Source organism: Manis javanica, chromosome 4 (genome assembly GCF_040802235.1).
Source record: "Manis javanica isolate MJ-LG chromosome 4, MJ_LKY, whole genome shotgun sequence".
In the NCBI taxonomy this organism is placed as follows: Eukaryota; Metazoa; Chordata; class Mammalia; order Pholidota; family Manidae; genus Manis; species Manis javanica.
In genome coordinates, this window is record NC_133159.1 from 40,710,560 (window position 1) to 40,728,082 (window position 17,523).

The 17,523-nt window shown below is 52.4% G+C and overlaps 1 protein-coding gene across 16 annotated transcripts in view; it reads right to left on the minus strand.

Moving 5' to 3' along the window:
• Positions 1-377: 377 nt before the first annotated feature.
• Positions 378-17,523, minus strand: part of TTC39A (tetratricopeptide repeat domain 39A) — a 46,990-nt gene continuing 29,844 nt past the window's right edge. For 8 of the 16 annotated variants that reach the window (XM_037021829.2, XM_073233912.1, XM_073233911.1 and 5 more), the window contains 12 exons: positions 16,907-17,006; positions 15,639-15,704; positions 13,690-13,798; positions 13,116-13,183; positions 12,970-13,029; positions 11,947-12,108; positions 7,384-7,475; positions 5,241-5,361; positions 2,944-3,055; positions 2,437-2,551; positions 1,274-1,390; positions 378-735 (listed from right to left, as the gene is read on the minus strand). In XM_037021829.2, coding sequence (XP_036877724.1) covers positions 612-735; positions 1,274-1,390; positions 2,437-2,551; positions 2,944-3,055; positions 5,241-5,361; positions 7,384-7,475; positions 11,947-12,108; positions 12,970-13,029; positions 13,116-13,183; positions 13,690-13,798; positions 15,639-15,704; positions 16,907-17,006 — 1,246 coding nt within the window. In that variant the 3' untranslated portion in view covers positions 378-611. Of the gene's footprint in view, positions 736-1,273; positions 1,391-2,436; positions 2,552-2,943; positions 3,118-5,240; positions 5,362-7,383; positions 7,476-9,861; positions 10,800-11,946; positions 12,109-12,969; positions 13,030-13,115; positions 13,184-13,689; positions 13,799-15,638; positions 15,705-16,906; positions 17,007-17,523 lie in introns of those variants that run through there. The other 8 variants (XM_073233908.1, XM_037021827.2, XM_037021828.2 and 5 more) reach the window with 8 other exon arrangements.

The following is a 17,523-nucleotide window of genomic DNA, read 5'->3' on the forward strand; positions in this document are numbered from 1 at the left end:
AATTACTTCACTAAAAAGATGTCTTTGATTTTTTTTTTAAACTAAAGTTACAAAGGAAGCGTAAATGTAGTGTAAGAAGTCAGGTAATGGGTGTCTGGGCAACCTCTACATCCAATCCCCAGAAGCCTTGAAACCTGAGGTGTAGACTCTCCTGAGGGCCCCTCCAGCCCCAGGAGCTGAGACCTTGCTGAAGTTTGAAAAGCATTTGGACTTTAACACCATATAGATTTACCTCCAGATCCACATAGGCTAAAGGAAGATTTACAGGTGGTTGGTGGGTTTTCTTTTTAACCCAACTATGATCCCATCAGTGTATTTCTAAGGAAAATGTAAACTGTTCATACATTCTCTTAAACATCACAGTGAAAAACAAGTACCCGTACATGTGACAGGGCAGGCAGAGGGCTCCACCTGCTGTGCCCTTGACAAAGGTCCTTGGCCACACTGGTAGAAATACCGGCTTCACGTCTGCAGGGACACCCGTGTCGTGCCATCCCACTGGAGCACCGGTGGACCCCAAAGGCAGGGTAGGGGGAAAGGGGATCTTCTTGAAATGTTTGCAGGAGCTCTGTTCAGCTGTCTTTCTTCTAGCCCAGGAACACATCACAAAACTACAAGGACACTGGCGAGACCATGGATCTGCTGCCATTTTCTAGGGAAGACTTGGCTTGGAGTATGGCTGCCTGAATTCGAAAATGTGTCCTTGACTCCATGGAGTAATTCTTATAGTTTTGCCTAGAAGAGACCAAAGAATCAAACACCTGAGGCCACTCCAAGAAATGCTCTTCCTTGAGTCTGAGCTGTGGGAGTCCACCAGTCAAGAAAGATTTTTTAAAGGCTTAAATCCCTCTCTCTTTCTAAATAGAGAGTTGGGCCCTGACCAATAGGGCCTAGCAGAAAAGGAGTGCCCTCTTACCCTGGTACCATGCCCTCTGTAGCCACGCTTGGTTCTGCTGTCCCCAAGTTGAGGAAGTTTTAAGAGGTAGATCCACGGGCTGGAAAGCAGGAGACCTGGGTCTTCACACCTGCCCTGCACCTGGCTTGAGGTGTGACCCTGGGTAACTCCTGGCTTCTGGGATTCCAATTCCTCATTGATAAGTTGAGGAAGAAGCCTCCCCACATCGCGTGAGAGCTGGGTCCCCAGAGACACAGACCCAGCCTCTGGAAGGCATGCCTTACTCCCCTTGCTGGGACCTCCCTCCTGCTGCCTGGGCCCCTGGAGCTCCTGAGCTCAGGGGCAACAAAGGACAGACCAAGGCTAACCAAGCCTTACTTGGCAGTTTCCAAGAGTTTGACAGCTTCTTCATTTCTGCCTTGCTCCATAAACAGCAGGGCCAGCTCCAGCAGGGCATTTGGGATCAAGTAGTGGTCATATTTAATCTTCTTTTCACTGCCGGACAGAGGAAGACATGGTCTACAGGCTCTGTCCTTGAGATGTGCTTCAGGCCCCTCCTCCCAAGCCTTCCCCTGAACTGGGGGCCCCAACCCATTCCCCCATGTGGCGTTTCCTCATCTGATTTCCAGTGTGGGAAGGTTCCTATTACCTGTCCCTGGAAAGATTTAGGACTGGATTTAGCCTTCCAGTCCTCTGCACCACCTCCCTGACAACCAGTGACTCATGCCATGTCCTAGCCCATCCCTACCTCTGTTCCTAACTCCCCTTTTCCAGGTTGAATGGTTTATTAAGCTGGGGAGTCTCCTGTCTCCAATCTGGCCTCTCTGACCCAACCTCCAGGCTACCCACAGACATCCCTTTAAAACCCAGTTCTGCTCTGCCTGGTATCCTTACTGTCTTTTTTCTGTCTTCAGGATAAAGTTTAACCTTGTAAGCAAATACTGAGGCCCTTCTCAGTCTAGGCCCACCCCCCTTATTTCATCTGTAAGCCTTTCCTCTATAACTTCACTCGGGCAGGGAAAGACCTAATCACTGTCACCTCAACCTTAGGTCCTGAGTCCAGGGATTTGCACATGCTATAGCAACTCCACTTAAAATTCCTCCTGTCTTGCTTTCTCTGCCTGATAAACTTCCGGTTTATATGGCATTCTTGGACAGCCTTTTCTCAATGCTATCCTCTCTGCTTTCCCCCACCACAGCCCGGAGTCCCCTGTCGCTGTTTTTCTGTAACATTTGCATTTCCCGAGGGCCAGGACAGAGTTGCTGAATTACAAACACCAGGGGCACCATTCACAAGAAACTCAGTGTGGATGGGCTCCTGTAGTGGGGGGATCTGGTGGCCCTGGAGGACAGGTCTGAATTACCTGTTCCTGGGCAAGAATCCTGGCACAGAGTAGGCACTAGTTCATGGGCAGTGAGTGGGGGAGGGCTAGGCTCAGGCACTGGAATGCCTGAGGAAGAAGCAGCCCTGAAAAGTCTCCCCAGGAGGCCAGGGCCCAGAGCAGACCATCTGGAGCGTGAGTGGCCACAGAAGCACTTACTTGGCAGAGATGCTCCTGAAGTTCTCCTCGGCTTCCTGGACACGGCCCAGGTATTTCAGACACAGACCTTTCAGCAGCTTCACCAAGCACTCATCATCCACTGAGTACTCATTCTCTGAAAACGGGAATAAGGGGAGAAGACGGGCCTGTTCATTCCTGCAACAGTTACTCATGGAGCCCCTACTCTGTGCTGGGCCCTGGGGACACACAAGCGAGTCACACATGCTCCCTGTCCTCAGGGAGCCCACACATCTGGGAAGCAAAGACAGATACTATACTGAGACGGTGACAACATGGTGAGAGCAGGACTGACTGAAGGGAGCCCAGAGGCCCTGGCCCTACCTGGGGTACCTTGGAGGAGCTGCCATTAAAGCTCCATCTAGAAAGGCAAAGGACAATTACCAGGCTAGAGAGGTGAGGAAGGACATTTTTGGTAGTGGGAAGCTTCAACTGTAAAGACCTGTGCTCTGACCCAGCCTGGCAGGTTCAAGGCCTTGGGGTAGTTACCTGGGTCCTTTTCCAGCATCTCTTCAGCCTTGGTGATAATCTCAAGTATCCCATCTGTGAGTTCCTTCTGCTTCCCAATCACAGCGTAGCCATTCCAAATGTACATCATTTCCTGAAGGCAGGGGAGCAAGTCAGTCCCAGGTTTCCTCCCTAGTGGGGCCTCAGTTTCCTCATCTGTAAAATGGGCAGCTCAAATCAGAGGATCACTAAAGGCATTTCTAACTCTAATCTTCCATGACAAGTCCCAGCCCAGCCTACGACACTTTGGCTTGAAGGGGTTGTAGGGGGAGCCTTATCACTTATATATTAGTAAGACCTTGCCTTACCCCAGTGAGGATTTAAGATTGATCATATCCCCACTCACCCCCACTGTTAATAACCACGAATTGTTTTCAGCTACTTTTCTGCTCATGAATTCACTATTATGCTCTCTTCCACTCTTTGTCTAAACTCTTCCCATCTTTTGAGGACCAGGCCATGCCCACACTCTCCAGAAAGTCCTCCTCCCTGCTCCAGCTGGCAGGGCCTCCTCCTATATTGGGGGAATCATAATTTACTCAGGCACTCGAGGGTCTCTAACAGAGTTTAAGACTCATCTTCTCTCGTACTCCCCCAAAGCTTAGGTTTCCATCATGAGAACTAGGAAACATACCCTGATTCCTTTTTTAAAAGCTCAGAATACTAAATTAAATTTTCATTCATAATAATTCTGTTAGCTTAGATTACATTTCCTAGACTATCAAACCAGGTAATGGATGTGAAGGTGATTTATATACATAAAGTTGTAGAAAGACATTATATTGTTATGGCTCTTGTGATTATGTTCTAGGAAGGGCATTTAAGTTTAGACCAGTATTTCTCAAGTTATTAATTGGTCCCAAGTTAATGAATGTTCTGTTAAAAAAGTTCTGTGGCCAAATAAGTGAGGGAAAAGCTGCATCTTCACAATTCTTGAAGACTTCTCATGCAGATTAGCATATACAGGCTCCAAGGAGGTCTGCAGTATATAAACTTTGTTTAGGCAGGTCTTGCCCAAATATACTTAATCATAGAAATCATCTTATGCATAAATAGCATTTTTCAGGTTGGTTTGGGAAATTCTTCCCTAAATTTTTGGTATAGTTGCTTCCCTTGCAGTTCCTTACAACATACACAACTCCTTAAATTTGACGATAATAGCTTTACTGTATATTTTAAACTATAAAATATTTCAAAATTTGTTGAGGTTTTCAGGATACAAGCTTTAAATACACTCCATATTAATATTGAAATTTTTTATTTATAAATTGTTTAGCACATTTTATCAGATGATTCTCATTACTGGTCTATGAAATGGGCAAGATACATATTACTCCCACTTTGTATTAAGGAAAGGAGACCTTATCCAAGGTCACAAAATTGGGAAATAGTAAAACAGGACCAGAAAAGGTCTCTGAAGCAGTGCCCTTTCTGCTTTTCCAGCTGCGCTATTGTTTGAATAACAACAAGGATTCCCAACAAACTGGAACCTTCCCTGATGCCTGCTCACTTCATGCATGGAATTAAGCATCCTAACAGCGGTTCAGATTATGGGTTCTGGAACCAGACTGCCCGAGTTCAATTTCTGACTTTCTAACTCACTAGCTATGTGACCTGGACAGCTTATTTTATCTACTTACTAGATAGTTTATCTTCTACTTTTTTCTTTCTAGTTATCTATTAGGCCTGATTACCCCCACCTGCAAAATGGGGCTAGCACCTGCCCTACTTAGAGGCCCGTTGTGAGAATCAAATAGGCAAATAAGCAAATGGGTGTAGCAAGTCTCATAACAATATCAGCTATTATTGCTAGTGTTGTTATTTCAGAGCTGAATGTGACATGGTCCCAGAACTCGGAAAAACTTGGGTCAGTGAGGTGAATAGTGTAAACAACAATTATGATCATGTGACAAGACTGAAACAGAGAGGTAGGAACACAAACAGCTGACTGATACCTCTGCCTGGGGACAGGGGCGTCGAGCTGTCTAGAAGGGCCACTCTTTCTGCCTGGAAATATCTGAAGCCTGCTCACCTGTCTCCCCACCCCTACCACCAGTAGACTAATACTTTCTCAGAGTCAGGGGCTGGCTCAGGCTCATCTATCTGTGTTCCTCTCCACCAGTCCCAGGCAAATTATGAAATCTTCTCCAGGCCCCTGAGGCATGAAGGTCTTTCTCCCTCAACTGTTTCCCCTGGAGCAGTGGCTGTACTCTAGGCCCTCAACTAGTTCCCACAATCCCAAACTGGAGCTCAGGGCCAGTCAACACTCTCCTACCCACCAGAGCAGGGATTGGCAATGAGATGGGCTTGGGGGAGAGGTAGCGTCTGGACTTCCGGATGGCAAACTTCTCCGTGGGTAGAGATTTCCCAGCAATCTTGAGCTTCAGGCCTGGTACAGCTCTGAGAAAGAGATGAGCAGGGTGTGGAGGAGGGTGAGAAGAAGCTAGTGAGGACTGAGAGTCCCCAGCCTGCCCAGCCACTGCTTGGCCCCTGTCTGGGCCTGTTCCCCATCTGTATGATGAGAGTTTTGACTTAGAGCCTGTGGCTGTGGCCTCATTTCACAGGCCCTGCCCTGAGACCTGACCACTTCCGGGGGCTAGCAAGGGGCTTCTTCCATGCCAGCTGGCAGTGGTGAGAATGTCCATAAAGGCACCAGGCCTGCTCTGCCCTCTAGTTGTTTCTCCTCCACTTCCAGGCCCCATTTCACGAGGGCCCAGTGGGATGCAGGCCCCGGTTTCACAGGGGACACTAATACCCTGAGAAGGGGAGGGACCTGCCCAAGACCACACAGCTCAAAACTTAAACTCTTGCCATGGGAACTGTGGCCTCCTCAGCTATTTCCAAGGGCCGAGTACAGTGTAGTATGAAGCTAGACAAGCCTCCACACCTGGGGCCTCACTGGCCTAGCTCCATCCCACCCTCCAGTTTCTGCCAGTTTTAGGGTGTGGCTGTGACCCTCAGGCCAGAGCAGGCTGGCACCAGCCAATAGCTGGACCTAGTTGTGAGGTACTCTGCTAGACCCCTCCTCTGCTTATTCACTGTGGGACCTCTCTGGGCCTCCGCTTGCTCATCTCTAAAATGAAGATAATGAAAAGAAGGGGAGCAGAATTTGTCACCCCAAAATATACCTCTTGCATAAAGGTTATTTTAGGCTGATTATTTGTAAGAGCATCAGACACAAGAAAAGCTCTGAAGACCTAGTAGAAGTTACCCTTTTGTAAGAGACACTTCCTTTTATAAGGCAAATCTCCATTTGTAAGGGTGTCTCCCTCTCTGTACCAGGAAGAGGATGATGGCTGAATCCCTAGCAACTTTTATCAAGGGATAAGGCAGAGACTTAAATCTGCATAACGACCATACCCTCCTTCACCATCCTTTGCTTGAAAACCTCCCATAGCTGGCTCTATCCCCCCGCTTTCCTGCCATCTTCTTTCTAGCTAGAGATGGTATTTAAGGTGATGGCTTGGCCATTTCAGAGTCACTCAGTTTTCCTGGGTCTCTCTGTGTACACAGGAGGTGTACGTGTTGTTAAACTGCAGTTTGTTTTTCTCCTATTTATCTTTTATTATGGAGGTCTCAACCAAGAACCTAGAAAGGTAGAGGTAAAATTATCCTTCCTCTCCCACAAATACCTACCATCACAGGCTGCCTGGAAGAGTTCTACAAGGTGGAGAAATGGAGGCACTCAGTGCATGATGAACAGTCTGTGCCTGTGACAGTACAGCCTAGGCAGCTTGGGTTACTGCCACTTCCAGGTGTGCAAGTTGGGGCCAACCCGCACCACAACCGGGGGGAGAGCCTCAGGCTCCATCCTCAGCCTGCTAAGGCTAAGCCCTGCTCTAGACCCTTCACAGGAGGCAAATACAGCAGTTACAGGTTAGAAGAAAAACAGCCATCCTGCTCATTGCCTCCAGAACCTTTGCCAGGCTCTTTAAATATATTCTCTGTTTGATTCGCAAAAAATCCTGCGGCAGAGGATGTTATTTCCATTTTATAGACTGCAATTGTTCAAGGTGAGAGCTAAGAAATACCAGAGGCTGGATTTAATCCTGTTTATTTGATTCCAAGTCTGGCTCTCTACTGTGTTCTCTGAGTTGTGTCAGGTTAACTCAGCAGAGAGACCTCTCTGGACTTCAGTGTCCACATCTATCCTACTGGCCAGATGAAAGAGAAAAGGAGGTTGCCAAAACCACTTTCGTGAAAGAAACCTCTGGAAAGATTCAAAGACTCTAACAAGCAGCAGGAGGTGGTGGTGATGGGAGGGAATAACAGGCATGTGGGGCAAATCCAGGGAGGGTCAGGGAGCTCAAGGCAAAGGCAGATGACAAGGCCACCACCTCCCTCCTTGGTACCCACAGCTCAGGGTGGCTTTGGGTAGACCCTGGCTGAGGCCTACAATGGGGGTGCAAGGGTAGGACCCACCTAAACAACTCTACTTCATCATCCCCAAATGGCTTGTAGTCCTCCTTCCCAAACATGCTGAGGTAGGCGGCCTTCATATAGATGTAAGTGGCCTGTGTGAGAGAGAGTAACAGGCAGGTGTGAGCAACTGGTCCTCCAATCACCACCCCAGACTGGCACAAATTCCTCATTGGGACCTCACTAAGGCCCAGCCTAGCAGCTAACATCATCCCCAACACCCAGGAAGAAACTGAGAGTGAGGTCCTGAGCTGGGAGTCAACTCCAGGACAGGCCCACATCCAAACAGCTGCCCTCTCACCCCGAAGCAGAGAGAGGAAGCTAGTAGGTGCACAGGGCAGGGATGAAGTGGGGCTGGAGACACAAAAACAGGGAGCAAGGGCTTCTTGGAAGCAACTACTTCAGATTGGCCCCTTGAAGATTCACAGAGACCTGAGGAAGGACCTTCTGGGCAAGGGGGACAGCCAGAGCAAAGCAGGGGCAGGGCAGAGATGCACGTAAACAGGCTGCAATGGGCAGCATGAAGCATGGGGTGTATAAAGGAGTGAGGCCAGCAGAGGGAGCAGGGCTCCAGGTCAGGCCTCAGTTCAGGGTCTCTCGGTGGGATTGCCTTACTATGTGGTCAGGCACTTTACATACATCACCTCACTTGATCCCAAAGACAGTGCCAGCAAAGAATCTGTACCCCACCTCTGCTTCCTGGGACCACAGACCTGCTAGGGCAGAGCTGGGAGTGACCCCAGGTTTGTGTGGGTCAACAGCCCCTTGCCTACTGGATTAACCTCCAGACAGGGAAGATGCAGCTGTGCAGAGACCCCACCCCAACCCCAACCCCAACACCAGGGATCCATCCGGAAAGCTGTGCCGGTTCCCCAGAAGTCCTGCACCAGAGGGGCCTGGCTGGGGCGCTGCCCTCCAGTGGCCAGGTCTTGAACCACAGCTCCTGCAACTGGGGGCTGCTGGGAGGAGCTACTCCCTGGATCCCAGAAAGCAAGGTCGGGTGCTGGAGGGGAGGGAGCAAGGCATCCTGGAGCCTAGTCTCCGGAGAAGGCAGAAAGCAGCCTTCACCCGGCAGCCACTCCTTTGCTGAAGCCCAGGGCTCCTCCTGACTCCACTCTGCCCTCAGTCGGCCCTGAACAAAATGGAGAAAAGCTGGTCTTGTGGGATGTGATGGGAAGACTCTCCCCTTGGGGAAACCTGTGCCCCATCCCATCTTTAACTTCCTGGTGTCTTCATTGCCTCCTCCCCTCCCTGGCACAGAGTGACCCCATCCTCATCATGAGTTTACTTTCTATCTAGCTCTGGAATCCCACTGGCCTTGCCCTACTGCCCACCTCAGTTACTGCACAAGCCTCCACACCGTCTCCCTGCTCCAGGCCACCTGGGATGTCCTGCTGTCCTAGTCTACATGGTTTCCTAACCCGTCTCCCTGCTCCCACTCCAGTCCCCTGCCAGCCACTGTCCACAACATCACCACTCTCATCATTTTAAGTCAGGCCATGTCCGTCCCTGCCGGAACTCCCCTCATGATATAGCCCTTCATGATCAGGATAAAATCCAACCCCCCCCCCCCGCCCCCCGCCGTCATGGCCTGAAACTGTATCCAGTTTCCCCATTTCCTCTCCTGCTGCTTCTCCTCACTCACATCACTCTAGTCACACTCGCCTTGGGCTGTTTTCAGAACACATCCAAGGCTCTCAGCTTCAGCTGCCTCCTGCCCTGGCCCTGGCGTCTACAGTGCCCTCTGCATAGAATGCTCTTTGTTAAGAAATCCACATGCCTTGCTCCCTCCCCTCATTCTGGCATATTCTCAGACAGACTTCCCTGAGCACCCTGCACAAAAGAGCCCCTCCCTTCACACCTGCATCCTTACCTGGCCTGGTTTTTCTTTAGGGCACTACAGGAACTTGACATATACTGTATGTGTTTTTGTTTTTCTTCTCTCTCTTCCCACAGGAATATGAGCCTTGAGATGTGGGTCTTTGCTCTGTTGTATGTCAGCCTAGAACAGGGCCTGGCTTGTAGAGGTGCCCAGCAACTGCAGGCAGGGTTTCTTAAGGCACAAATCTAAGCTACAAGTGTCAAGGGCTCCCCACTGTCGGACTAAAGCTCAGCCACTCAAGGCCCTCCACGACCTGCTTTTCTGGCTGCTTTTCTGCCATTCCTTCCCAATCACTCCCTGAACTCACCCCAGGCCTGAGCTGTCCCTCTGGCAGTGACCTGGGGTTGTGAGACCTGTGATCATCCAAGTTCTCAAGGACATTATGGGGCCACACTGATGGGAAACAGCAGCCCCCACCTCCGATGGGCGACCTGTCTCCCCAGGTCATGTTTGACCATTGGTTCCGCACATTTATTTTGCTGGATTGCTCTACCACGGTCTGTGCAGTCAGATAGTCATCGTCCTCAAGCTTACAGTGGGTGGCTTGGATGGAGAAGGTCCCTCTGAAGACCCCTGTACTCCCACCCACAGCCCCTCACCTGGTGACCCAGGACCTCGCAGCAGCGCCCTAGCTTCTGGGCCTTCACCCTTGCTGTCCTCCTGGCTATCCTTCTACTTCCTCCACTCTGCCACCCCAGTTCCTCCACTCAGGACTCAGGTCAGCTGTCTCCTCATCCAGAAGCCTTCCCTGAAGGGACAAGCACTGGGGGAATGTGAAGGCTGCACAGAGCTGGCTGGGCAGAGTCCAGCAGAGGGGTGCTGAGCAGAGGGGTGCTGAGCAGAGGGGCTCGCATGTACAGCAGTGGTCACAGGCCAAGACCCAGAGGTGGAAGTTGGTGGACTCTAGTGAACTCTGTGGCAGCCAAGAGCTAGAGATTAGGAATGAATGAGGCCCAGAACTCAGGGTGCCGAAACCCTCACTTGCACAGGAAACCCTTCTGAGGAAAGCATGGCAGAGAGGGGGTCTGACCACCCAAAGTCACACAGCCAGCTAGAGAATGAGCTGGGAGCAGAGCTGATTCACAGCCAGACTTCTTGACACCTGGGAGGCCTGGCCCTCCCTGTTCCTCACAGCACAGCAGCTCTCTGGTCACCCAAGGCCTCCTCTTCCCCAGGTAAGGAACCCCGCCACTGCGTTACTCCACAGGACGGCTTCTAGGTCACTTTAGTCCAAAAAGGCTCCCTGAGACTGTGTCCTTCTTGGGAGAGGTCGGTGTTGAGGAATGAATGCTGTGCCCACAGGGCCTAGGCTTGAGGAAGCAGCTTCAGCAGGGGGTGGTCTCAGGGCAAGCAGGCCTCCTCAGGAGGGCCTCCTCGGGAGGGCCTCCTCGGGAAAGCTGTGGCCTTTGAGTCACACCAGCTGTCCTCAAATCCTATGTCTGGCAGTGCCAGCTATGTGGGCGGGAAGCTCACATACCCTCTCTCAGCCCCAGTGGAGATAACTTCTACCTCACCGGGTGTGGTGCGGAGGAAATGGCAAGTTCTGGGCACATAGAGAGAGCTCGGGGAGAGCCTACCCCCACCTGGAGAATTCCCTTCCACTGAGAATGCGCTTCCATGTAGAGTTGGGGAGGGTAGTGAGAAATAGGGATTAAGGTCATTGAGACATATGTGCTATGTATTTGCCAATATCAGATTAGATGCTTTCTGATGATCTAGATGATTCTCAGACTCCTGGTTCAGAATTCTGTGCTGTCATTCCTGTGATAATGGCTAACACTTATTTCATCACTTACCGTGATGATGAAAGTTTCCATCTATGGCGAGTATCTGTTTTGCTTTGCTTTGTCCATATGTCCATTTCTTTAATGCTCCCCCCTAGTGCCCAAGGCTTCTTTCAAGGACATCACCTCATTTTTCCTCTGGGGAACCAGCCCTCTTCCACTCCCAATTCATGAGGAGTCTTCCCACCCCTGTTTCCAGGCATTGACAAGTGATCTGTGCCAGACCAGTGGCGTTCTGTTGTGGGACTTTGGTCACAGTGAAAGGACAGATGTGTGTTAGGGGTAGCCCACTGTGCCAGTCACGTGGAAGCCACCTGCCTGCACAACAAAGATGTCCAGGAGGAGAGCACAGTCACAGACAGAAAAGCCAAGCCCAGATGACTGAATCCAAATTCCTGGCTCCAGCCCTGCCTGAACTCAGATGGGCCTAGAATTTTCAGTTATATGAACTGATGAACCTTTTATGTTTTGGGTCCCCATAATTCAATACTGTGGCCACTAGCCCCATGTGATTTTTAAATTACAATTTGAATTAATTAAATGAAATACAACTAAAACATCTGGTTTTCCAATTGCAGTAGCACATTTCTAGTGCTCAGTGTGAACAAGGGGCTGGTGGCCACCACACTGGGTGGCAGAAGTAGACCTTCTCCGCCCCAACAAAGTCCTACGTGCAGCTCACCTAGACCATGAGAACCATCTTCCGTCCCTGTGACTCAAAATCTTGACCAACACATTATAGCTCCTCAGGGTATGTGGTCCCTTCTGACCATGAGTCCTCCCAGCATTTATGGTTTTGTTTCCATTCCAGCTGAGTTAGGGTTTGGCCCCCAGCCTGTGGCTCCTGCCTCGCCTGGGTTGGCCTGATCGCCCAGTGCCCGGACACAGATGCCTGCCTACCTTGGACCAGGAGTTCTCCTTGCTGAGCAAGTCGGCATAGAAGTAGGCCGCCTTCCACTGGCCCTTGTAGGTGGAGCACCACATCAGCTCCCAGTAGCACATGTGGTGGAACTGCCTCCAGTGCTGCTGGGCCTCGCAGCACTCCTCGAAGCGCCGCACGGCCTGTGGGTACCGTGGGTCAGCCGGGCAGGTGCCCCGTTCCCAGACCCCAGACCCCTCTGCACCCACAGGCCCGGCCCCTCCTGCTCACAGTGGTCCGGCCCTGTACCAGGCTGGGGGCAGGGAGGCCACTGGACACAGGGGCTCTGGCCTCCAGTCCTGGTTCTGCCCACTAAGTCACACGTGACCTTGGGCCCAGTTACTGTCCCTCTAGTCTAGTCTTTCAGCACAAACCAAGAGGATGGGGCAGAATTACATGGAGGGATAACAGGCAATGGAATGTGTTAATATTAAAGCAGCATAATAATGGCTATGCCTCAGAGCAAACTCTAAAGCTTCCAGAGGCTCCTACAAACTGACCTGGACCTGAGGCCCTGTCCTGCTGCCCGAGGAGTCACGGCCAGGGCCCGATGGACATCCAGGAACTCCACGTTGTGGAATGTGTCCTAGGCCCTGGCTTAGTGCTGCAGATTCTGCTAGCACCAGTATCCTCCCGTCTAACCCTTCTGATGGCTCCCTCCCACCTATGGAGCCCAGACTCCTTAGCCAGGCCATCAGGAGCCAGCCTCACCCCCTGGCACCACCACTTCATGACCCCAGCGAGCCAGGCTTTCCACCTCCCTGCCTGACTCAGGGGCCTCCCTCTCCAGGAGTCCAGCATCTGCCTGCCCAGTCCTGCTCACCACAAACGCTGCTGCCTCCCTCCTCTTCCCAGGCTGTCCCAGTCAGAAGTGCCTCTCCCGCCCTGCCCTCTCCCTGCCTCTCCCAATCTGCCATCCCTGAGTGTGTCTGTGTGCCTGTCCTCCTGCTGGCCTGGGAGACTCTGGAGCACCTCTGGCACTGGCCTGGACCCCCATTACTCACTGCATCAACATTGCCTTTAATGGCTTCAATCCGTCCCGCAAAGAACAGGAAGATGGCACCCTGTAACGACACACGCGTGGATCCCTGTCTGTGTGGGCCCACAGGGCACATGCGGGCTGGGGGTCTCCGGCAGGAGAGGGGCTCACCTTGGGGTATCGCTTCAGGTAGGGCTTCAAGAGCTTCTCTGCCTCCTCAATGTTGACGTTCCCAGTGCCTAAAGGATGTAGGGACAACACCACGTGTCACCACCGTTGGCTCTTGTGACCCAGCAAGCTACTGGGGGCTTCTCAGTGCCTCGTGTCCCCCTCTGTGAAATGGGGATGATAATCTTCTATATCCAGGGTAACAGGAGGATTAAATAAGGGCAGTTCTTGCCCCTGGAACACCACACGGCTCAGAACTAAGAGCCCATATCCCCAAGACTGTGCCCAGAACCCCAAGGGCCTGCCTACAGGGTCCTCACACCTCTCCACAGTGGGCATGATCATCCCCACTTCACAGATAAGAAAACTGGGCTGGAACCTGGTCTTCCTGTGAGGAAGGGAAAGGTTAACAGTCCAGGCCCAGCACAGTTGACGCAGCTCCATGGTTTCTGGGTTAGGTGCCCCATTCCCAGTCCCAGACGCCTGGCAGGGTCTGCAGCCTCTTGCCCTTGCGCCCCCCTGCCCTCAGAGCCAGCCAAACCCCCAGGCTCCAGGCCTCAGCCAGAGGCGCACCTACCCAGCACAAAGATGAGGAAGGTGTGATAGCAGAGCAGCAGCATGACACAGAGCACGGCGCGGAAGCTGTGCCCCGACGCACCCTCCTCCAGCTGCAGCAGCCCATAGTCCTGCGGAGCAAAGGGGGACAGGCTGAGGCAAGCAAGGCCCAAGCTCCCCAGGCCACTGAGCCAGGACCCTGGGAGTCAGCTGTGAGGCCCATGCTGTGGGGGCAGGGGCAGGAGAGCACTGGGCTCCAAGTCTGCAGCCCTGGGGGCCTAGTCAACTGCTCACAGGCTGTGCAACCCCAAGCAGGTGGCTGCCCCTCTCTGTGCCTCAGCTGCCTTCCTGAGGGCAGGGGACACGGCTGCCAAGGCCAGGGCAAAGCCCTCGGGGCCAGATGTGCCTCACCACCTCAGCAGCCCCTTCCCCCTTCCGCCCCTGGCTCAGCTGCTCAGCCAGTGGTGGGCACTGAGGCGCCGAGCGTCCAGGTCTGGTTGGGGAAGAGGAACAAGGAGGTGGATAATCTTAAGCACAGGCTTGTAGCACAGATGGGGCCACAAGGCCTGTAGTCTGGGAAGGCTTCCTGGAGAAGTCTCCAGTGCCTGGGGTGGGGTGGGGAGGGGCAAGAGGCCCACCTGTGTCCCTGACTGTGGTCTCTGCCCCTCTGTCCTCCAGGGTGTTCTTGTTCTTTCTAGCATACAAATCTGACTGCCTCACCCCTGCCTGAAACCTCCACAGCTCCCTTGCCTTCAGAATAAAGATGAAGCCGGTTGGTGCTGGGGTTTCTCCGCTCTGGCCTTGCCACCCTCTCCCTGGCCAGGCTGGCCACCTGCCCCACCTCCCGACCTTCCTCATGCTCTTCTCCTGTCATCATCCTAAAATCCTACTCATGAGCCAAGTACCTTCTGAAGAGAACACTGCAAGGGGCCTTCAGAGCCTCTGGCCAGTGTTTCCTGGGCCATGGGATTTAGAGGTCTGTGGACAAGCATGAGGCACAGAGCCCCAAGTTTGAGAGGCTTCCCTTCTCGGCGCCCCGTCTGCCCTCCTGACTGTGACCAGGAGAAAGCCTCAGGGCTGGTGTGTGCTCAGAGTCACTCTTAGCTCTAAGCTCCTCTCCCAGAGAGAAATGGCCTTGGCAGACCTCGTCATCTAGCTTTTGAGAGACTGCTTGGTTCTTATAATATTTATTATGATTTTGTTCTTACTGTGCCAAATAACAAGGGTTTCCTCTGTTGCAATGAGTAAATGTAAGTAAAAAATGAGCCACTTTGGAGAAAAATAATACAAAAATAATAATATAAAGGTTTGTGGACAAAGCAAAAATCAAGAAGGGTCAGAGAAAGTCCAGGTTTCATAAACACTAAAAAAAAGCCCTTTGTCTTACTGAAAAGAGGACCAAAATAAGGTGGGACTTGCTCAGAGTCACAGGGAGAAAGGGATGAAGCTGGGCTGACCTAGGCTTCCATGTCAGTGCTCCTTGTACTGCACCAGGCCTCCTCCACCATGGAGCCTTCCCCACCTGCTACCTGGCCCTCATGTTCCTGCCCTCAGCAGAGCATCTGGGGGTGCCTGAGTCCTGGTTTCTGCCCTCAAGGCCTGATGCATAGCAGGGCTTCCCTTGGGCATCACCCAGACCAGAAAATGGTCCCAGGGGAAAAAATTTGCTCAAAGGAAGAAGGATTAGATTTCTGACACCTGTCAGGCTCACAAAGCATGACCCCAGGCCACTGAACAGGGTGCTCTTCACACCCAACCTTACCCTAGAGTCTCTCTACCCTGGGAGGGGGTTGGCAGGGAATCACTGACCTCACTGACTGGAGAGGAGACTGAGGCCCAGAGAGGTTTGGGCCCTGTGCAGGGCCATACACTAAGGGGACTGAGCCAGGGCTGGCACTCTGGCCCCACAGCCCCTCAGCCTCCCCCTGTCCATCCAACTCCCGACCTGAACCCCAAAAGTCAGGTGGTTACCTTGTTTCCTGAAAACCCCACAAACTCCAACAGCCGCAGGATCCTAGTGGGAAGCATGGACAGGGTCTGCAGGAACAGAGGTGGGTGGGTACATGGAGGGGCAAAGATTGCCCCTCCAACTCCCCAAGCCCCCAGAGTCCGGGACAGACCTGGGGTACAGGCCTTCTCTCAGAATGCCCACAGGGAGGCACTGCATTTCCTGGAAAGCCAGCTTCCTCAGACAGACAGGCACTATAGCAGGACAACTGGGAGAGGACTGTCTAAATCCTAGTCTCACTACTCACAGCTAGGCAAATTATATAGCCATTCTGTGCCTCAGTTTCCTCATCTGTAAAATGGAAAAAATACCAGCTCCTCTCTCTGCCACAGGGGTGCTGTGCAGGTGGATCACGTGAAGTGTGCAATGAGGCCTGCACTAGCAGTAGCCATTCTTACTGCCATAACACTGGATCCCTACTTTGCACAGGTGCTGTCACTGCACTTGATCCTCAGAACAGCACTGCAAAGAAGGGATGACATGTACTGACCCTTGTGACAGGTGCAGAAGCAGAGGTGCAGTTAAGTGACAGGACATGTCCAAGGCCCCACAGCTCCTCCAAGTTGGAGCTACTTGAACCCAGGACAGTCCAGCCATGACCTGGAACCTGGAGTGGAGGAGGGACTCCTGCCCCAAGGCCTGCTCTTAGAACAGGCTCTCCCTAGAGGAGAGAGCTGCCCCCCACCACACACACACACTCTCAGATGGGTCCTTGCCCACCCAGGACCAGACATTTAAATTGTCTGGAAGCAGCTCCTCCTCCTAGGAGCAGGCACTGCTCATCTGACCCTCCCTGCCTTGGCTCACACTGTTCCCTCTGCCTGGAAAACTTCCTCTGCCTACAGATCCTTCTCCATCCAGTTCAAATACTACCCCCTCCGTGAAACGCTCCCCGGCTCCCCCAGGAAGGGGTCCTGGCTCTCTGTTCCCTGTGGGTCATGAGCAGTTTCCAGGCCTGACTCCTTCCCTGCCATGGGTCAGTGTTGAAACACTAGCTCTCCAGGGTGGAAAAGGCTTTGACTTATTATGTTTGTCCATTTCTGGAGCTATACATGCTGCCAACATGGTAGACTTCAAGCTTCAGTATGACTCAGGAAGAAACTATACCGCCACCCGACCCCAGCTGTGAGCCCCCCAGGCTGGCAATGTCTGCTTTATTGCTAGGTTTGGGGCTGGCCCAGCTGCCCAGCACAGCCCATGTGTACAGCAGGGAAGTGAGGGCCCCGCTCACCAGGTTGAAGGCTCCCACACCGAGCTTCACCCCTCCTTCAAAGTGCCTGTGGTTCTCTCCCTTGCAGTATTGTGAGGACTGCACCAGGCTGTCCAGCTCCCTGCAGGGGGGTGCAGAGTCCCGTTACAGCCTCACCCTGGGCGCTGGGTCCCAGTCCATCTGGGCCCCATGTTGCCCCCAGCTCCCAGCTGATACCAGAATGCCCTGGTGACAGATTTACAACAGTTCTGGCAATCCAGAGCTGATATTTGAGCAATTTCTAACTGCATCTTCCCCTGTATTAACACACTCATGCCCCTGAATTTCAGCCATCTCTACCCTAGTGCACCTGCCTTGTCTAACATCTAGGCTTTTGTCAGTGCTCTGCATTCTGTCTAGAACAGTTTCTTGACCTTTGCACTACTGACATCTTAGGCTGGATAATTCTTTGTTCGGGTGAGGGATGTTTAGCAGCATCCCTGACCTCCAACCACTAGATGCCAGGAACAGTCTCCCCTGAGCTGTGGCAACCTGAGCTCCAGATATCGCCAAATGTCTCATGGTGGCAAAACTGCTAACTATGAATCCCCTCCTTTAAGGGTGGGAGGGAGATGAGGCCAGGAGGACGGGGGAGCTCC